Source organism: Athene cunicularia, unplaced genomic scaffold (genome assembly GCF_003259725.1).
Source record: "Athene cunicularia isolate RWA unplaced genomic scaffold, athCun1 chrLGE22_part1, whole genome shotgun sequence".
NCBI lineage: Eukaryota > Metazoa > Chordata > Aves > Strigiformes > Strigidae > Athene > Athene cunicularia.
The window spans coordinates 9,556-28,376 of record NW_020799534.1 but is presented as its reverse complement, the minus strand read 5'-3'; the positions used below and the strand labels follow the sequence as shown (position 1 = coordinate 28,376).

Below are 18,821 nucleotides of genomic sequence, written 5' to 3'. Positions count from 1 at the left end.
GATGCGGGGCCTGGCCCGCGGCAAGGAGCTGCGCGCGGCTCCCGCCTTCCGGCCATTGTCCCAGCCAGGGCTGAGCCCCGCGCAGCTGCACGCCCGGGACAGCAAAACCGAGATTGACTCTTTGCCCCCAAAGGAACAGCCCTGAAATGCAAAAACCTGCTGCCCTGTCCGGGAGAGGCAGCCGCAGGCACCGGCTCCACCTTCACCCGGGACCCCCAGGAACAACGACCAGGTCTCGGATTTAACCCAAACCCCACTGGCAGCCCCCCGTGGCAGCACAGAGATGGCTGGGCACAGTCCCACAGAGGGGCTGGAGACCAAAGTCTTTGTAACTGGCGCAAACACCCCGATAAAAATCCACTCGTGAGGCCAGTGGGATTTTCCACTTCAGGGAAAAAAATCCCAACAAAACAAGACAGCAGAAGAGACTTTAGCTGGACCCAGCCCGGAGGGCAAAACAAAACCCCCAGGGAGCAAGTTCCACCCTAAGTTCCTATTTTCTCCTCCAAATGGGAGGTGCACGTGTTCAGGCTCCTCCAGCACACACGTCAGCATCTGGAAAACCCTGCGAAGACCAACGCAAGCCCGTCCTGCCAGAGGACGGCTGCTGACGGCAGCTCGAGCAGCTGAGGGCGGCAGAAGGACCCGGCCAGGGCAGAACGACTCAAAATTATGAACCAGTCCCCAAACCTGGGACCGTGACTCAAGTTGGTACCAGTTTTGTTATTCACGTCCTGTTCCGGAGGGCTTTGCAGGTTATTGCTTGCAGCCCTTTTTCACAATCAAGGTGGTGACAGAAAGTGTTTTTCTTAAAAAAACATAAATATGTATATATTAAAAAAAAAAAAAAAAAAGGCTTGAGACACTTTTAGGACCCAAGCTGGGATTTCAGGACTGGCACCACCCAAACGATCATCACAGAGTCAGCAACACAGCCAGAGCCACAAACCCTCCGGCGCTCCCCACCACCTCCGCAGCCACGAAGAGAAACAAGAGGAAGAGAAGGAACGACGACACCACGCACCCCCCTGCTCCTCCCCACCACCGCCCAGCCCCGCGAGCCCAGAGCACGGGCTCCGCAGAGCCCATCGGACCACGAGACCAGCCCTGTGCAGGCCGGGCTCCCTTTACCTGCCGGAAAGCGTGGCCGGGCCCTCTCAAAGCCCGCGCTGGTGGCGGAGCTGCTGGCGTCGCTCCCCAAGCCCGGCCGGGCAGGCAGTGCTAGGAGCAGAGCTGCTCTGCTCCCTGAAGATTCCCAAGTGCATTTTTGCTCTGCTGATGGGTTAAAAATAGAAAGCATCAGTATTATTGTCCTGCAAGCAAATATAGAAAGATTACATCCTCGCTGCTAAAAATCTATGCACCAGAGACTTACTCTACGAGAGACACAGAGGAAAGCTCTATTTCTGGAGGCAGTAGCTTGGGAAGTTAGCACAACATCCTTAAGAGCATTCGTTAAACTGACACGCCGCGGCATTAAACACCAGTGGTAAACTTGCCTTCCCCCTCCTCTCCCCGCTTCCCGGGGTTTTTTTGCAGGCTTTTCTGCATCTGCCGCAGGCCGCCTGCCTGCGCTGGCCTCCGAGGAGGGTGCACAGGCTTGCACGACACTCCCACCGAAGAACATACTGCCCCGGTGCTGCCCTCGCAGATGGGAAAGCAAGCGTGATCCAATTTGGGAGCGGTCTTGTCACCATCCTCACTTAACACTTTCCAGCTCTAAACGAAGCGCTGCTGCAGGGAAGCGGGTGACGCCGTCCCGGCGGCCCAGGGAGAGGGGCTCTGCAGAGCGGGGAGCAGATGTCCACAGCCGGACACTCCATCCCTGCTCTAGTTCCCCACAGGTAAAAGCAGTTTGCACGCTCCTTTTGCGAAAGCAGTGTGTGCGCTTCCCCCTAAAGGGAAAAGCCACCCGTGACCTTGGCGGCAGGAGACCTGCTGAGCTTCCCCGTCCCCCCTTCCCCGCTCCTGCCCGTCACCCCAACTGATGCCGGAGGGAGGGGGGGCCTCAGCTTGAACCTCGTTCTTGGAAAGGGAAGATTTCTACGCAAGCTCGGCCTTTCCATGAGTGTTTGTGCTAACACACTGGACCGCTCCCACCCAGCTGGGACCGGGCTTCAGATCCAATTTCATTTCTCAGAAAATCGCACGGGAGACGAGAGGAATGTGTCAGGTCACTTCCAGCTCCAGGCAGGAACCCTGGCTTCTGCAAAAGCAGCCTTAGGAGAGAAAAAACCATCGGCAAGGGGATGTCTGTCCTTCCAGCAGCTCCCCGGAGAGGTGCCTAAATGGAGACGCATCACCAGGACCCACCGTCCGACCCCAGGCTCCGGTCTCGGCAGGCGGGAGGCGATGGCACAGCCTCGCCCCTCACCCCGGGGCAGCCTCCGTGTAGCCACGGCAATTTCAGCTTCCAGCCTTCGCCCGCCTCGCCGGGGGCAGCGGCACCATGCAGGAGGGCCTGGGAGGAGGCTGGGGTTGGGAGGTCACACCAGCATCCCCAGCGCCCAGCAAACATCTCCCACTCGTCACCGCTAAGGCAGCGAGGCTGTAAATACGCTCCTGCAGACGCAGCGAATAGACCAAGCATAACTCACTTCACCCCCCTCCCCTTCTCCCCAAAACAAAACACACACCCAGAAACAGAAGGAAACCAGTCAGGAAAAACCCGACAGTAATTCAACAACTATTTCAAGCGTTTTCATTCCCAGGAGGAGGCTGCTTTGCCCTCTGCCACGTCCCCCTCCCTGCTGTACCGGAGCTGCCCGGTGCCCCTTCGCCATCCCGTGCCAGGTGCTGGTGGGCAAAGCCTGCGGGGCCCTTCCCTCCTCATTTAATACCTCGCACATCTCGCCTGGCGCTGCGGCGCGAAGGCCACGCCAGATTTCTCTCTGCTGAGCCAATGCACTTGGAAATGCATGACGACTTCAGCAGATTAATTGGAAACACAGCCTGGGTGTTGCAATCCCAGGAATGACTCCAATTTCAGGAACAAATGTTTTCATCTCTAACTGGGAGCAGTCACCCAAGTGGAAGGGCGCATTTTTGTTGCTGTAGCTCACCCCTCCCCTGGCGCGCGGGCGGTGGGAAGAGCTCAGCACCTCACCGCGACGGGGCCGTTGCGCCGGCGCTTGCGTCACCGGGGAGCTGCTGCCGCTGCCGCAGGGGTTCCTCGTGCTCCCGGTCGGCACCGCAGAGGGAGGGCCCAAGGTTTTCCTACGTCGATCTCCTCTCGCAGCAGCGCGTCGTTCCTGACGGGGTTTGCAGCCTCCTCGGAGGCTCGTCCTCCCCTCGTCCAGGAGGGGACGCGAGGGTGCCCTGTCACCGGCTCCCCAGGGATGGCCGTGGGGCTGGTGGAGCCAGCACCACAGCTCCTCCACAAGGTCCTGCGGTGCCTCCGCAGCATCCCAAGGGCAACGTCTCCAGCTCTTGCCCTGGTGGCTTCCCAAAAGGCCTCTGCCCCTGCTCCCTGCTCCCCCCACCGAGGCTGTCCCTTTGCCGCATGACTCTTGCGTCTTCCACGCTCACCCATGGAAACTCTTATCCCGAAGAGTCCCAAACTCCGCTTCTGCTAAAGGACGAGGGCTTCGAGAGCTTAAAGATTCAATTTCTGTGCCCACAGTAGCCGGAGGTGACTCTTCTGCTCTGCATCCAAGGGGTGGCAACACCCTGGACCACCACACCTCAGCAGCGCTCGGGGAGACGCCGACGTTCAGCAAAACTTGGCTCCCCAAAGTCCAACCCAGGAGTTCGAGGCAGAAAGGACCAACTCCCCCAGCAAAGGTCCTGGGCTGAACTGGCCAGAGGCTGAAGATAAATCCCCACAAGACCATTCGCTCCATCTAGTGGCAAGCCATCCCCATGCTTCCATATTATTTTTCCCACCCTCTACAGCGACAACTCCCCCTTTTCCAGGAGTTTCAACATCAGTTTGCCATTTCTTTGCTCAGCTGTGTTTGCTGCCAACCTCCCATGCTCTCTTAGGTGGTCCCTCTGCAGCCATCGCAAGCCCTGACGTTCTCCTTTTGCTGCCAAACACAAAAAGTTCTTCCACAGCTCGGCAGCGGCTTCCCCGCACCCGAAGCTTGAGGTGATAAGGGAAGGAGAAAAGCTGGTCTATCCACCCTCAGAGCCCTGGCAGGGAAATCTGCTCTGATATCCTGCTGCCAGGGCTCCCGCAACCCAAGAAAAACTGTGTGGGCTGTGGAAAGGGCATGTGGCTGCTGCTGGAGAAAAAAAAAAAATAAATAAATAAATCCAGCAAGCTGGGAGCCCAGGGCCAGGCTGAGGGAGCAGCCAGCCTGCACGTGTGGGTCAGCGAGCACCCAAAAGGGAAGGAGGGTCTGGCTCTGGAGGTGCTGCGGCTGCTTTTTACCGATCCCCATCCCGGCTGCAGACAGACACGGAGCAACGCCTGGGTAAATTCCTGCTGCGGCAGAGGTGCAGCAGGAGACTCTCCCGCCGCGAGCGGCAGGGATCTGGAGCTAACAGCGAGCAAGCACAGCCCCAGCCTTGCACAGCCGAGATTGAAGGCCATGATTTCAGCTAGATAAAAGTATTTTAATCTTCCCAGATAAATCAGCTCCTGCAGGCCTGATTTCTGCCAGCTTCATCTCCTCTCCCAGCTGTTTGGCCTCCGCTTGCAGCAAAGCCCTGCCAAGCCGAAGCCTGACCCAGGAGCGGGTGCATCCAGCAGCAGACAGCCCCGAGCTGCACAAACCCTTCCCACACCCTCCCTGCCCCGCTCCCGGCTTAAATCCACCGACCCCAGCCCCAAATCCAATTCCTTTCTTAGTCTCTTAGAGTAAGAGACTAAACATAGCCTCACAGGGCTCTTGCCGTCTGCATGAAAGCCACAACTCCCAGCCAGACCTCTGGGTTGGGATTTCTATTCCCTGCCCTAAGGTTCCTGACCCCCTTCCCTATTGAGTGAGAAAAGAGTTTCTAGGCACGGAGGAGCCGCAGACGCCGCCTCTCCCCGGGACACCGCCGTCCCCTGCTCGTGACCGTCCGCACCGTGTGGTGCCACTCGCTGCTCTCACCCTGGTCTCCCGCTTCCCGCATCAGCCACCTTCCAGCCACGGCAATTTCAGCGCGCTCTTCCACGGAAACTCTTGAAGACAGCGTGTCAGATGGCTCCCTAAAACACAAACCTGCTGGAAACTATTCACCCGTGACCAAACCCTCGCCTCCAAGTCATGGAAGTCAGAGACTTTCTGCCATTAATTTAGATACTCTGACAAAATAAAACCACCAGGTTTTGTAACGAGATGCCACTCGTCAGCTTTGCTCATCCCGGAGCCTGCTGCGAGATCATTATCTGGGGTATCCCTATCTCTCCAACTGGGGGTACACCAGAAAAACAACCAGCAGCAGGTAACTGGGAACCTCTCTTCTGAACTGGGCTGTCAGTGGCAGGCTGGTCGGTAAGCGGGTAAGCTCTGGCAGAGTCTCATCTCTTGTTCCCAGGGTCAGGAATGTGTGAGAGCTGCTGCAAGGAGATGAACGTGGAAGCCACATGGTCAGAGGGAAAAGCCACGGGGTTTTGCAAGGATCTCCTCCGGGAAGCAGCACTGTTGGGAGGCCTCCCCCACCAAGCCAGAAGATAAGAGGGCAGAAGGGAGGACATGCAGATTTCTGCAGATACAGCACACACCCAAGCTCAAACTAGGCCTAGCCCACAAATCCTTCTGCAAGTTTCTCTGTCCCACCTCCAGATGTGCCAGCACCCCATCCTACACCCTCCGCCCCTCCCAGGCTTCTCCTCAGACACACCCTCCACCTTCTTCGCTCGCTTGGCACATCGTCCCAGACACGTCCGCGTGGTGTGAAACGGCCTCTCCGTGCCAGCAACCCAACCTCCCCAGCAGGGAAGCAGCCAAGCGCTATCACTTGTTCCCATCTCCGTCACAGGCTGTCACCCAGGACGGACTCCTGCAGAAGAGAGAGTGAACCTCCACCCAACCAGCACAGTTACTCATGAGTAAGCCAGACCCAACAAGATATCCAACCCTGACAGTAAGGTCCCACCAAGGGAAAAGAAAAAAAAAAAAAAAATTAAAAATTCCTCCCAGTTCTTTGATCTTGACAGATCTTTCAAGGGTTCGTCATCAGCACTGTTACAAATCCACACCTCAAAACACAAACAAAAAAAAGGCAGCCAATAAACCCGATGGGAACCGCAAACGAGACTTGTAGATCTTTGGCCAGGGAAGGAGCAGACTCCAGACGTTTCTCCAGGGACACCCTTCTGCTGTGATCTGACACGAGCAGGGATCAGATGTGGCATTGCTAGGATTGTTCACGAGATGGACAGAGCCAACGCAGAAACCACAAGCTAACCCTCTGCCTCCAGCACATCCTTGGCTTGGTCCACTGGCCGAAGGAGCTGATGGCTGGAGTCTCCTGTGCCGAGATAACCAGCTCGAGCTTCACCATCAGCTCTCCCTGCACGGCAGATCCTACATCTGTCTAGTTCTGAGTCTTTTCCACTGAGTCACTGCCCTTGTTGGAGTAGCCAGTGCAGTGCTGGCCACAGCATGGAGACCACTCAGAGAGTCATGAGCTACAGAGGCGATGACATCTCCTTACTCCTACTCAACGTTTCTTGTATCACTCAAGCAGCACAGACTCAGTGGAGCCTTCAGCCCCGTCCAGTTATTTGCAGGGACTCAAGCACAGCCACCACGGCACTGCCTGAGCAGAGCCAGCTTCATCTCTCTCCCAACAGCTCAGTTCCTGCTCACGGATACGGATGAACCTCTGCCAGGAAAACCCACGAGAAGTACACGGAGTCTGCAAGGAGACAGAGGGCAAAGGATGCCCGGTAGAGACACGCTGCAGGCGTATCCACATCTTTGTGGCTACAGACCATCGATACAGCGCTCTTAGTCTTCCAAGTCTAGTTCATCCTCCCAAGGAAGGTGGTTAACCTTCATCCGCGGTATTTACAAAGATAACAAGCAGCACAGAGCTGATGTGTAGCTCCCCGACTCTCTGCAAGGCTCCTGCCTGTCAGTACAGGGTTCCTCAGGTTGCTGCTCGCTCCAGAATAGGGGGTGCATTGCAACAAGCCCTCTCGGTGACAGATGAGACACAGAACCACCACCCCCTGCTTGGTTACAACCCACTATTGGTATTTATTTTAATCAGAGTAACCTCATGGTGCAATCGAAGTGCCAAAGCCTGTCTGAAGAGCCCCTGCAGCTCTTGCAGGCTGGGGGCACGGGGGGGCTCCTTCTGCAGTGCCTTTACCTACAACCGTTCAGCATCTCTAGGGCTGCTCACAAAGTGTCCTTAACCACAGCGGAGATGAGCAGAGGGGGAGTGACACCCGCGAGCCTGTCCCTCACCCTGTCCCCCAAAGCACAGTTGTCCATTTGCGCCGCTGCGTTTCACAAGTCGCACGCTGCCAGGGCTGTTGGTTCCCCCCAGCTCCTCAAACAGCACAACTTGCTGCTGCAGTTTTTCAGGGTCTCCATAGTCATTTTACCATTAAATTTCCATTGAGAGACTCCAAAATATCACAGAAACGGCCTCTGCAGGATGTGCTGGGTGATGTCTGCAGACAGCACACGCAGGGCTGACCGTCACCAGCACCCCCCAGCCCCCCTTGTCTCATCTGGGATATAAAGTGACGGTGCCCCGTCAGTGCTGAAAAACAAAACTCTGGAGTCTGACTTCAGGGTAAGATCCAAATCCAGCAGCTACAGCTGTGATTCATCTGCCAGAGTCGACATTTCAGCGCAGATGTCTGAGCAGTAATCCCGTGGTGGACATCCCAAAGCGGTTTGTCTGCCCCGGCAGCTCTCCCGCCGGCCCCAAGCGCGGCGACACGCGGTTCAGGCTCAGACGCAAACGCCATCGCTGCCGACGCCTAAAACTCGGGGAGTTAAACCCGACGCATGCTGCTCCTAAGCAGCGAGCGGCGGCACGGATCTGCTCTCCCCCAAAGCCAAGCAGAGCCCGTACAGGAGTCAGAAAGCAGCGTCCCCAAAACGCGGGTGGAAATCGGTTTGGGGGCGGTGATGGGGGTAGCTGAGGCAGCAACCGTTTCGTTTGTGCCAATTTCACAACTTCTGAGACACGAGGAGTTCAACAAAATCCCTTCCTGCAACGTAAAGGAACTTTTTAAGGCTCCGCATCGTGCACGGAGGCTACCTGAGAGCTACTGGAAAACTGAATTCACAGCCTAAAGGTGACGGCATCCTCCAGGCACGCGAAACCCGGGGTGTAACAGCACTGCGGGGTCTACGTTGCTCTGAGCATCTTAGAAAGCTGCAGCCACCTCAACCCACAGGTGACACCAAACCCTGCCTGTTCTCTCTCCCCGAGCATCCCCAGATTTTGGGGCACGTGCAGCCCTACATGTGATTTTCTAGCACAGAACCAGGTCCGGTGCCGATCTGGTGTCAAACACCGTGGGAGGACGGGCACAGCCACGCGGCGGGTGTTTGCAGGTGCTCGGCGTCCGTACAGGTGTACGACTTGGATGTTTGCCTTCCGGGGTGTTTATCTCCGGGCTGTGTCTGCACACAAGCTTATCTCCGAGGGGAGGGGTGTGTTGCTCCTGCACACGCTGTTATCTCGAGGGATGTGGGCCTTCCTCCGCGGCAAACACCGCACGGGTGAGCTTACCCGCGGGCCCCGGGGCTTGGTACCCGCGCCGGCGCTGGGGTCTGCAGGATCACTCCTGCCCTCTCCCTCGCTCAGCCTCAGTCCCTTTTTCACCACCCAAGCGGGTGACACTGAAAAATGCGGCAGCTCTTAGAAGGAGGGGAATGGAAGGAGATGCAGGAAGGGCAGAGCAGGGAGAATGGAGGGATGGCGGGGTCCTAACAGAGGAGCACCAATCCCATCTGGACGTGTTTGGGGTCTCCCCACAACATTTTTTACAGAACAACCTCAGGAAGAGCCCCAATTCCTACATAAACGCCTCATCTCTTACCACCTCACCCCAGGTCTCTAGGTCGCAGAGGGGACGATGAAACTCAGCCACTCCTAACGTTCATCTAACGCGGTCAAACCCTCCAGAGAAACCTCCCAGCACCCCCGGACCTGTCCCGGCCCAGGGAGGAGGGCTGCCTGCTGCAGTCCAAGGCCATCGCCTCTCCTAGGAAGGCACTAACTCGCTCTCACATCGCCACAGCATCGGCTGGACACCTCCGTCACCGGCACTGCGTGGCTTCACGGGGCCCAGCCCCACCAGACGTGCTCTGCGGGCTCCCCCGGCACTTCTCAATCGCTCCAAACCTTTCCAAAACACCCAGAAGAAGCTGCAGCAGAGGCTCCTGCAGCGCAGGGGGGGAAGGATGGCTCCGAGCCTCCCAGCCAGTGCTCTCAGCAGTGCCCCGGACTGGGCCGTTTGTTTTTTTCACAACACCAGGATATTGAGTCACAGTCAGGCTCCCCGCAGCCTGCGCTCGCCCATGCAACCGCCCGGCTGCTGGGGCTCGTCTTACCCAAGACATGGCTCCGTCTCCAAGCTCCCCGCGCGCGCTCAGCCCTGGGCTCAGCGGCTCTGAACCTGCCGAAACGAGGAAGCTGGGACACTCCTCTTCTGGCAGAGCTCCCGAGCGAGCACAGCTTGTGTGTTCGTTGCCTCAGATCTACCCGGTCTCCTCTAATTTGCCCAAAAGCCCTTGGCCTCTTACGCCCGCAGGTTCAGCTGTCACGGGCTGTGGGAAACCTCAGCTTTGGAAACGCTGCCTTTACAGTGATGCAACTCGGGAGACATTTGTCGTCCAAAGTTGTTTTTAAGGGGGCGAGGTGGATTCAGCAGCCTGGTTTAGGAACCGACCCTCGATGCAGATGGCAGCGGCCAACTGCCTGCCTCGCGGGCTCCATGAGCTGTAACTCTACCTCCCTTCCTCTCCCTCCCCCACAGCCCCGGTCCCTTTGCTCACACGGTTCCTGCAATTCCTGGCCCTCGGCTTCGATGCGTTGCACAGCTTCCGCCACCATCTGGGCTCCATTTAGGGGAGCTGATGTTTTTCACAGGGCTGTAATCTAAACTTTGGTATTGAGTTTACATCTCGCATACCAGCGTCTCACCGCTGAGCCTGGCCACGCAGAAGGGGCGTCTCGGCTGCCAGGCTCGGTCCTGCCGCGGGAGGATGCGGCATGTCGGCAGCTCCACGTACCTGGGAATTGTGCTGCCATGAATTCAAAAGACCAAGAACCAGGGATCCATATGCACAAACCGCCTATAGATCCGGTGAGGCACTGACCCGGCCAGTGGGTGCGAGCCGGGAGAGCCCAACGAGCTGGGAATGAGGTCAGCTTCCCCCGGGAGCCCGGGGAGGCTGCGGATGGGAGTCAAAGCCCTGAATCAGCATTATCCAGGCTCCACCTCTAGCAGCAGGAAATTCTCCTGATTTTTGGCCTTAAACCTTACCCTTATCTCCATCCAGACTCTGAGAGTCTTTCAGAAGAGTCGGGTCCTGCAAGCGGTGCTGGACGTTGCTCTTTGGAGGGAGGGGGGGGCTTTCTTTGGGGCAGTGGGGCATGGACACCAGGAGCCACTGGGAGCAGAGGAGCACCCAGTGCGGCATCACAGGCCTGGTGCTGCTCTGCTTGGCCCAGACGGAGCGGATACAGCCTCTGAAGCCACGTTCTGCCTCTGTCTCCACCAGCAGCCATCCTGTGCCCCTGCAGGCCATGCCTGGGGAGCAGGAAGGAGGCACGAAGGGACGGTCCATTCCCACCAGCATCTCTGAGCAGCTGGCAGAGTCCAGCTTTGAGCTCGGCCCTTTGACACACACAGGCACGCTCGTCCTCTCCAGCTGAAAACAGACAATCCAGAGCACGGCAGAAGTTTGATTATAAATTTGGCTGAGTTAAAGCGGTTCGAAAAATCACGAGCGCCCCGCAGTTATGTGTCACATCAGATCATGCCGTGAGCTATGTTCGAGCAAACAACCCATCGCCGACCTCTTCACTGGGAGATGGAGGTTGGACATCCCCTCGTTGCTGCCACCTCCCTAGCACCTGCCTGCTCTCCCATCCCCATTTCTCACCTCCCATACCAGGCTCCTCAGCTCTGTCCCTACAGCCCTGGCCAGAGAGCAGGAGCCCAGGCTCGTGCTGAGCTCCTGTGGGTCCCAAGTGCTGGACCCATGCACCACCTCTACGGGCTGGAGCTTACGGAGAAGGAGAGCAGATATCCATTTGATGGATATTTATCTGCCGGGCAGCTGGGAAACCAAGTTTTGCAAAGACTATTCAGGGTGGAGAAGAAGAGGGGCACACTTGGGAAAGCCGGGGGAGCTGGAGATGCGAGCAGAGGCAGCAGAAGCAAGTCAGGGATGCAGAGTGGCTTATGCATTGCCTGGTCCATCACTGTTCACATTCAAAACGGCACAGACACAACCCAACCGCACCGGCCACGAGCTGCTGCACTGTTCGGAGAGGGACGAGGGCTCTGGTGGGCCGGGGCCGAGAGCCAGGGGTCTTTCAGCAATGCAACACGCAGCGCTGCTGAGTCTGTAGGCACCTGCACTCCCAGGCGAGACACGCAGAAAAGATCTCGTGCCCAAAAGATCCTGCTCTCCCAGGAGCACGCCAGGACACCCAGTTAGACTGGGCTCCTACCAGACTGCTCTCCACCCTCCTGGGCTCCTGCTCCAGCGTATATTAAACAGATATTAAATCAAAATGCACAAGGAGTCTTTAGCAGGGAGCTGCTCAGAGCTCTCCCTTCCCAGTGCCCTACTCAACACCCACATCTCCCATCCAGCTATTCCCTACGAACCCAGAGCAGAGTCGATCAGCCAGGCTGTGACGGATGAGGGACCCACCGCTCGGTTCACCCAGGCTCCTGACCCGGCTCCAGGCAGGGCCAGCTGCCCGCGAGCAGGCGGCGACCGGCCGCTGTCCCAGCACGGAATGGCGGAGCAGCAAGCAAAGGAGCACACAGAAACCCCAGCTGCACGCAGGGCCTCGCCGTGGAAGCGCACATGAAAGAAAAACCAGCTGAAAAGCCAGAAAAAGGCAGGCAAGGTGCTGCATTTGCACAGGGGCTGGCACGACAACTCCTCTACGAGCCACCGGGCCGGCTCTCCAGCCCCCACAGTTATTTATGAACTGCGAGGGCTCGCAGCCGCAGCACAGGCTGGTCCCAGCATCGTGGGGGCAGCAGCAGCCCCCAGACGCCCTCCTGCACCCCCGCCTGCCCCCCGACACGTCCGCACCAGCCTTCCTCCACCTTCCTCCGCCAGCTGCAAGGTGGGCAGAGCCCCAGCCAGCATCCAGAGGGGCGGCTCTGTGAGCCCGCCGGGCAGCCAAGATGGCTTGGTCCCAGCAATCCACGAGGCTCAGCCAAAACCAAAAAATAATGTTTTCATACTTTGACTTTTCAGGCAGGATTTAGTCATTTGTGGACATGAGGGCTTGGCAGGACTGTGCTGCCTCCACTTACCTACTCCAGTAAGCAGCTGTTTACAACGGCAGAGCCTTGAAGATGGAAGGAGAAGGAGGACTTGTGATTTAATTTAAAAAGAGGTGAATTACTCTTGCTTTGTTAATGAAGCATCCAGCCGACGAGGAAGGGGGGATTCAGCATCCTGCATGGCCAGGGACAGACCCGCTGCACAGGACAAGGTGCCGCAACACAACCAACCTCTGACGGCTCCGCAACGAGCTGCTTGGACAAATCCAACAGGGACTTTTGCCCCATCTACCTAATGGCTAAAAAATTAGTTATAGGCAGAAAAGCCAAACCCTCTCTGAGTACACTTGCTTTAAAGAGGCAAGTGGCCGAGTGTGGTCTGTCATACTAGAAAAGCAGGTTCCAGCCCTGGCTTTGTAAGGGTTGTACAAGCCCTGTTTGCTCACCCCTGCGCTGGGGCACTCGGAGGCTGCCTGACACGGGCAGGGAGAGCAGAAGTGAAGTGGTAAATCGATACAGGCTCGTGGCGGGGGAGCTGGGGGCATCCCTCGGGAATCCTCCATGCGTGGCTCCAAGGGTTTGGCCACAAACTGCCCCAGCTTGGGCCTGACACCGAGAGTTACAGAGGGTGGGTTATAGAGGCAGCCTAATGCACAGGGAGCTTCCACAAAGACTGAAAAATTCAGTTTTAAAAAGAAACTGTGCTGGCTGAGGAGCCTGCACTGCTGTGTCCCCCTGCCCTGGCTTTCCCTTCTCCGGCACGACGTGCTCGGTGCCACCTTTGTGCTCTGCTCCTCCACGCCGCAGCACTTCGGGCTCAGAGTCAGACCTCCCCACGTCTCGGAGGCCAGTCTTTGTGTTCATCATAGCAAGGCTTGCATCCCTACCTTGCTCTCAAGGCCCCTTTCCCACCGAGTCCCTGGGTCCAGCCATCTGTAGTCTCACACCCTTTTGGTGCTGGAAACAGCAAAAGAAGAGCCTCCGAGCTTGATGTGCCACCTCCACGCCAGATGAAAATCCAGAAAACTGCCAAGCTCACCCTGCACAGCGTGGCTATCCCATCCCAGCACCCTGCAGACCCCCTTCAAAAATTCTGTATTTAAGGTACAAAGAAAGGCTCTCTGGGGTCTTCTTCCCAACCCAAGATACGCAGCCCTGCATCTCCCCGCTCCACTGCAGCTCCCAGGCCAGGTCACAAGCACAGCTGAGCGCCTCCAAGCTCTGGAGAAGAAAGGAATGCAGTTTATTCATCGGGGTTTGCAGGGAAGAGCTCACGTGGAACTAAGGAAACAGTTTCTGCCACGACGCAACCTTGTTCTGCCACTACCACGCACCTGTTTGATTCCTCACCCAGAACCTTAACTTCGTCCTAAAATCACCTTCCAAGCATCCCAAGAGCCTTGGCCATTGCTGCTTCAGAGCAAGCCCAGTTCCAGGGAGCCCCAGGGATCTCACCGACAAGGCAGGAGAAGACGTTGCTGACAACCCCTGACCCTGTGTACCCCTCACCACACTCCGCAGGAGCTACAAGCCCAGCTCTGAGCAGCCAGGACAGCCCGTCATCTTCTACAGAGGAGTCAAAGCACCGAAAGCCCTTGCACTTGGGAGTCAAGATCCGCTTTAGACCCCTAATTCTTCTTATTGAGCCAACAGCAAGGTTTGCCCGTGCTAGCACGCGAAGGACAGAGCCATCTTCACCTCCCAAGGCCTTGCCTGCAAGAACTTCTGTCCTGCAAATGTGTCCTCAACACCTGACAGTGCCGAAGCCACCGCGTCCCTCGCTTGGTCTCAACATACGGCCTTGGGCGTGGGATGAGACAAACTGGGAAGGCAGGTTACGAACACACAAAGGAAGCTCCACCAACACCTCCAGTTTGCCAGAGCCTCGTAACAGGCAAATGGGTTTATCCAGCCACGGAGCCAAAACCTCCCTGCAGCGTCTGTGGAAGGTGCAGGGACACGGGCAGGCTCTGCGGCACATATTCTATGACGAATTTAAAGAAAAAAAAAAAAAAGGGGGGGGGAAATTGCAAGAAGCTACAAGTTTGCCACCACTGCGTCATGTGTCTAAGCCTGCTTCTTCTTCTGATGAGCTCTGACGACCAGAGGATGCGAGCTGGGAAAAGGACAAGGCTGCAGGAGGGCGGGCAAGGCTCAACACGCGCCGGCACTTCCTCCGAACCACTAAACGACACCAGATCTGTTGGCAAGATCTCCGTTAGACAGGGTGCCTCTCCGCGTAGAACGAGGATAAATCAAGCCTAATCTAGAGTGCCAGAAGATGAGGACAGCAAGAGGAGGGGAGAAAAAACCCTCTTGTTCACCTCAGCAAAATATTAGCTCTGGTGCAACTCCCCACCTCAGTGTCAGATTAAAACTCTTCAGGCACGAGCCCAAGGCTTATCTGCTGCTCCCCTCCCTTCTCCCACATTTCTGTTATTAAAACCAACTAACACTACTTATCTACAAATCCTGCCTCTTAAACCAGCAAAGCCACACCACAGTTCCTGCAGCGTTGACACCGCCGTGGCCCTTTGCTGAAGTGGCGAGCCCGGGGGGGGGAGGCCAACAGCTCGCTCCCCACGGACCGTGCACCGTCTGCCCCCAGAGCTCATCCCTGCGTGGGTCCCACCACGACGCGCTTCCCACCGGGATGCTCTGCAACACGCTGATCAAACCACTCAAAGCATCCCAAAGGCTGAATTTCTGCAGAAGCCTGTAGCAAAGCCGGCATGGAGCATGTCTTCAAGGAAAGGGAGTTATTCCAGAGCTGTGCTTTGCGACCAGTGTGGGATAAAGCTCAAAAAGGCACACGGAAGATTTCACTCGGGCAGCGCGCGGATCCACAGCACAAACCCACTGAGCCTGGCCACTGGCAGGAGAAGTTTTTCCGTCGAGGAGCCTCTGTGCCCTCCAGGCAGACTCCACGCAGAAGTTGTACAGCTGTCCCGAATTTGAAAGACAGATAAGGCTCAAATGATTCATTCAGGGTAAACCTTTATTTGTTCTTGCTTACCCAGAAGGAGCCAGCAGCTGCTAATGCTAAACTGGGCCAGCTCCCAAGCGCAGACAAAGGCCTGAAAAAATGGGTTTAAGGAGGAACTGATTGTTCAAAAAGCAGTCCTAGAAGAGGGAGTTAGAAAAAGGGAGTGCAGTGCAATGCAGGAGGAAGAGGAAGCCAGAAAGCACCTAAAAATAAATTTTAAAAAAAGCAGTCAGGCACAGGACAAAGGCTTCATCTGCACGTGACCCGTTACCCGCAGCGTAGGCAGGATGCGAATTCAGTACACAACACTCACTCCCCAGCAACCCCACGTACAGAGCCTCAGCCACCTCGCAGCAAAAGCCACGGCCAGCACCTTTCAGCCCCGGGATGGGCTCCTGTCTGGGCTCCTGTCTGGAGACTGAAACAGCCTGACAAGGCAGAGCAGGTAACAGATCAGCCTGTCCTGTGTTTGCTGGTACCACTGGGACTGATGCTGTCTGCTCCTCTGCTGTGGCTACAAGGCTGCAGAAAGCTCCCATGTAGGCACCGAGCTGGGATGCTGCAGACTGGCCATCAAAATCTTGAAGCCCTTTAACCCGCCTCGGTGGTGGCTGCGTCCAGCAGACACAGACTGGAGCTTCAACTCAGGCCCCTGCGTGAACCCTTCGTGTGCCGTACGGAAGGATGCTCCCCTGTAGACCTTTAGCCAGCCCACCCGACTAGCCAGGATTCACAGCCCTGCACGGAAGGAAAAAAATCCCCCAGGGGTGGGAAAGGCACTTACAGGATGGGCTGAACATCACCAGCGCAGCAGATATCTTCAGCCTCAGTACAACGCTCTGAGAACATCCAGCTAGTTCCGCTCCCGGGAAGCCACCGCTCCGCATCCCACATTCACTTCTGCTTCACTCCTGCCACCAACGAACGGATCTGGCCATCCGCGCAGCAGTAAGACGCATCCGATAAGGCCGCTCGTCGCTGGGCCAGATGCAATCGGCCCCTCAGGAGACTCTCAAGCACCGAGTCACCCCGTTTCCTGAGCCCTCTGCCTCCTCCGGGTCAGGTACCCGCTCCAGCAGCCCTTATTTCATACTCACGTAGATACAGCTCTCGTTTTGAGCACGCAAGTCTGAGGCTGCTGAGCCGGGCTTTGCCCAAGCCGTCCCTTCAAAGCTGCCATGAAAAGCAAACGGGACTCCTGCATGGCCTGAATTTGCTAGTCTTTACCCTACAGTCCTTGAACTCATGACTACTGAGTAACGCGGCTTGCTCAGCTAACCAGCAAGCTAAGAATAGAGACCTTGAAGTGAAACCTACTGGGATTGGCAGCTATTTTGAGCGCACTCAGCCGGCGGGGCAGCGTGACATAAGAGGATACAAAGAGGAAACTCTGCACAACAACTCTCACCTCACCAAGAAAGATTTGGGTAACAGAAGGTAGAGCCACTGCGCGTGCTTTTGAGGCAAAGCAAAAGCTGTGAGGAATCCCCAAGGCCGTCTCCACGGCGCTTTGCCAGCTCGCTCCCCAGAACCCAGCACCCAACTGTGGCACCTGTGTTTGCGGCAGCGCGGTACAGGCGCGTTGTCCCCAGGCACAGCAGCGCTCTGAGCATCCCCAGGACTGGCTGAGCCCCCTCCGAGAGCCACACAGCTGGACCCCAAGAGGCACCAGCCCAGTGTGGCCACTGCTCTTCCCCACTTGGGATCCAGCCAAACCCCGGCAAACCTCCTCCCGTGCTGCCCGTGCCTCCGCCACGCAGCCCAAGGCCAGCCCAGCGTGTCACCACAGGCTCAGCCTGCCCAGGCACCTCCGTGGAGCGGGGCTGCCAGCGATCCTGCTGCCACCGAGCCCAGCCTCAAAGGGAGCCGACACGACCAAAGCAACCAGGCGACGCAAACCCCAAACCTTGTCTTTGCTTCCCTCAAGCCGACCCTCGCAGCTCTTCAGCGTAGCAGAAAGGGCTGCGATCGCGCCCAGTCGCCAGATGTGTTTAGGAAAGATCTGGTCTTGGTTAGCAACCAGCATTAAGACTAATGTAGGGAAATTTAAATGGCAATACTCAGAGCGTATTCGATTTCAACCCTTAGATACTGGGAAAACAAACACACAAGCTACAGTTTCTGGAAATCAAACTCAGCACCTGAAACCGGTCCTTGCGGCAGCTCTCTGCTCGTTCACAGGGCGTCCCTCTCGTCAGCGGGTGCATCTGAACACTCGTGATGCCAACATATTCTGCCAGCTTACTCAAAACTGAGAAATGTGTTTTCTACTGGTTTTTGGACAGGAGTAAGTCATAAACAGGGATTGACAAGAGTCCACAGTGCTAAATAATTGAATTCCCCAAACCCACCAGTTTAGTCTGTTACAAAAACATCCTCCAAAACTTACACAGGGCATCCGAGGGAACACGGCACCTCCAATTCCAGTCGTCATCCAGACAGCAACTGCTTATTAAGGCCTCTGTCAAACCGCCTGTATTAAACCACGGTTTCAAAGAGGCTGAGCACTCTGAATAAAGATCACAAGCCACAGATTTGCTTAACGCTGCAGTTCAATTATTAGAGTGGCGTGAGCCAGCGCTGCTGTCCCCTCTGCCCGCCCCACGCCAGCAGGTGACAGCCACGTGGCTGCAGGGACCCAGCCAAAACCCAAACCGGCCTGGCACCGCGGCAGGGACTGTCCCCCTGGCGTGGGGAACCCCTCTTCTGGGACGCTGCCACCCCCGGCTGGCGGCAGCTCTGCTCTGCAACTGTGCTGTGGGGATGGAAGTGCCACCAAGGATGAGGAGGATCCAGCCCGCCGCAGCCCCAGCGCAGAGGGGAGCTGCAAGGCCTCAGAGGGGGTTGACCACAGGCACACGAGGAGCACCAGGAGTTTTATCAGGCTTCACTGCATCCCTGAGCTGTGGAGAACTGCGCCCGCTGCCAGGCTTGGTCTCCGTGGAAGTAATTTTCAAGGCAAACGGACCATCCTGCAACTCTGCCCACCAGCACCTCCACACCCTCACTTGGAGACCCTCTCCCACGGCAGCGTTGGTGCAGTCTTGGAGTAAGGAAAAGGAGGAGGCAGACACGACCCTGAGCTCAGCAGAAGCTGGGAGATGAGCCCCAAGAGAAACAGAGGCTCCTGCATCCAGGTGCTCTGCAGCATCCACAGAAATAGCCGTCCCTCCGTCCTTGACATCCCTGGGACAGCAAGGGGCCGGTCCCTGCCTCAGCCCTGTGACAAGGCCAGAGGACCAAGGGTGAGCCCACACAGATGGTGACAAGGACAGAGCAAAACCTGTGACCGAGCAAGGCAAGGAAGCGGGAGAACGGCGATTCTCCTCTGCTCTGGGCTGGCAAGGGCAGGGAGGGAGCAGCCTCTCTGCTGAGAATATTCCCACCCTACAGCACTAGAAGATGCTACTGGAAAGCAGGAGCTTTCACTGGCCTCTGAAGTGTTGC

General features: G+C 56.9%; 1 protein-coding gene across 3 annotated transcripts in view; it reads right to left on the bottom strand.

The window, feature by feature from the left end:
* The window catches only part of HDAC7 (histone deacetylase 7), a 47,619-nt gene extending 30,981 nt beyond the window's left edge, over positions 1 to 16,638 (bottom strand). For 2 of the 3 annotated variants that reach the window (XM_026867640.1, XM_026867643.1), the window contains exon 1: positions 16,159 to 16,638. In XM_026867640.1, the coding sequence (XP_026723441.1) occupies positions 16,159 to 16,261 (103 nt within the window). In that variant the 5' untranslated portion in view covers positions 16,262 to 16,638. Of the gene's footprint in view, positions 1 to 2,756; positions 2,811 to 16,158 lie in introns of those variants that run through there. The other variant, XM_026867646.1, reaches the window with a different exon arrangement.
* Between the last annotated feature and the right edge of the window lie 2,183 nt (positions 16,639 to 18,821).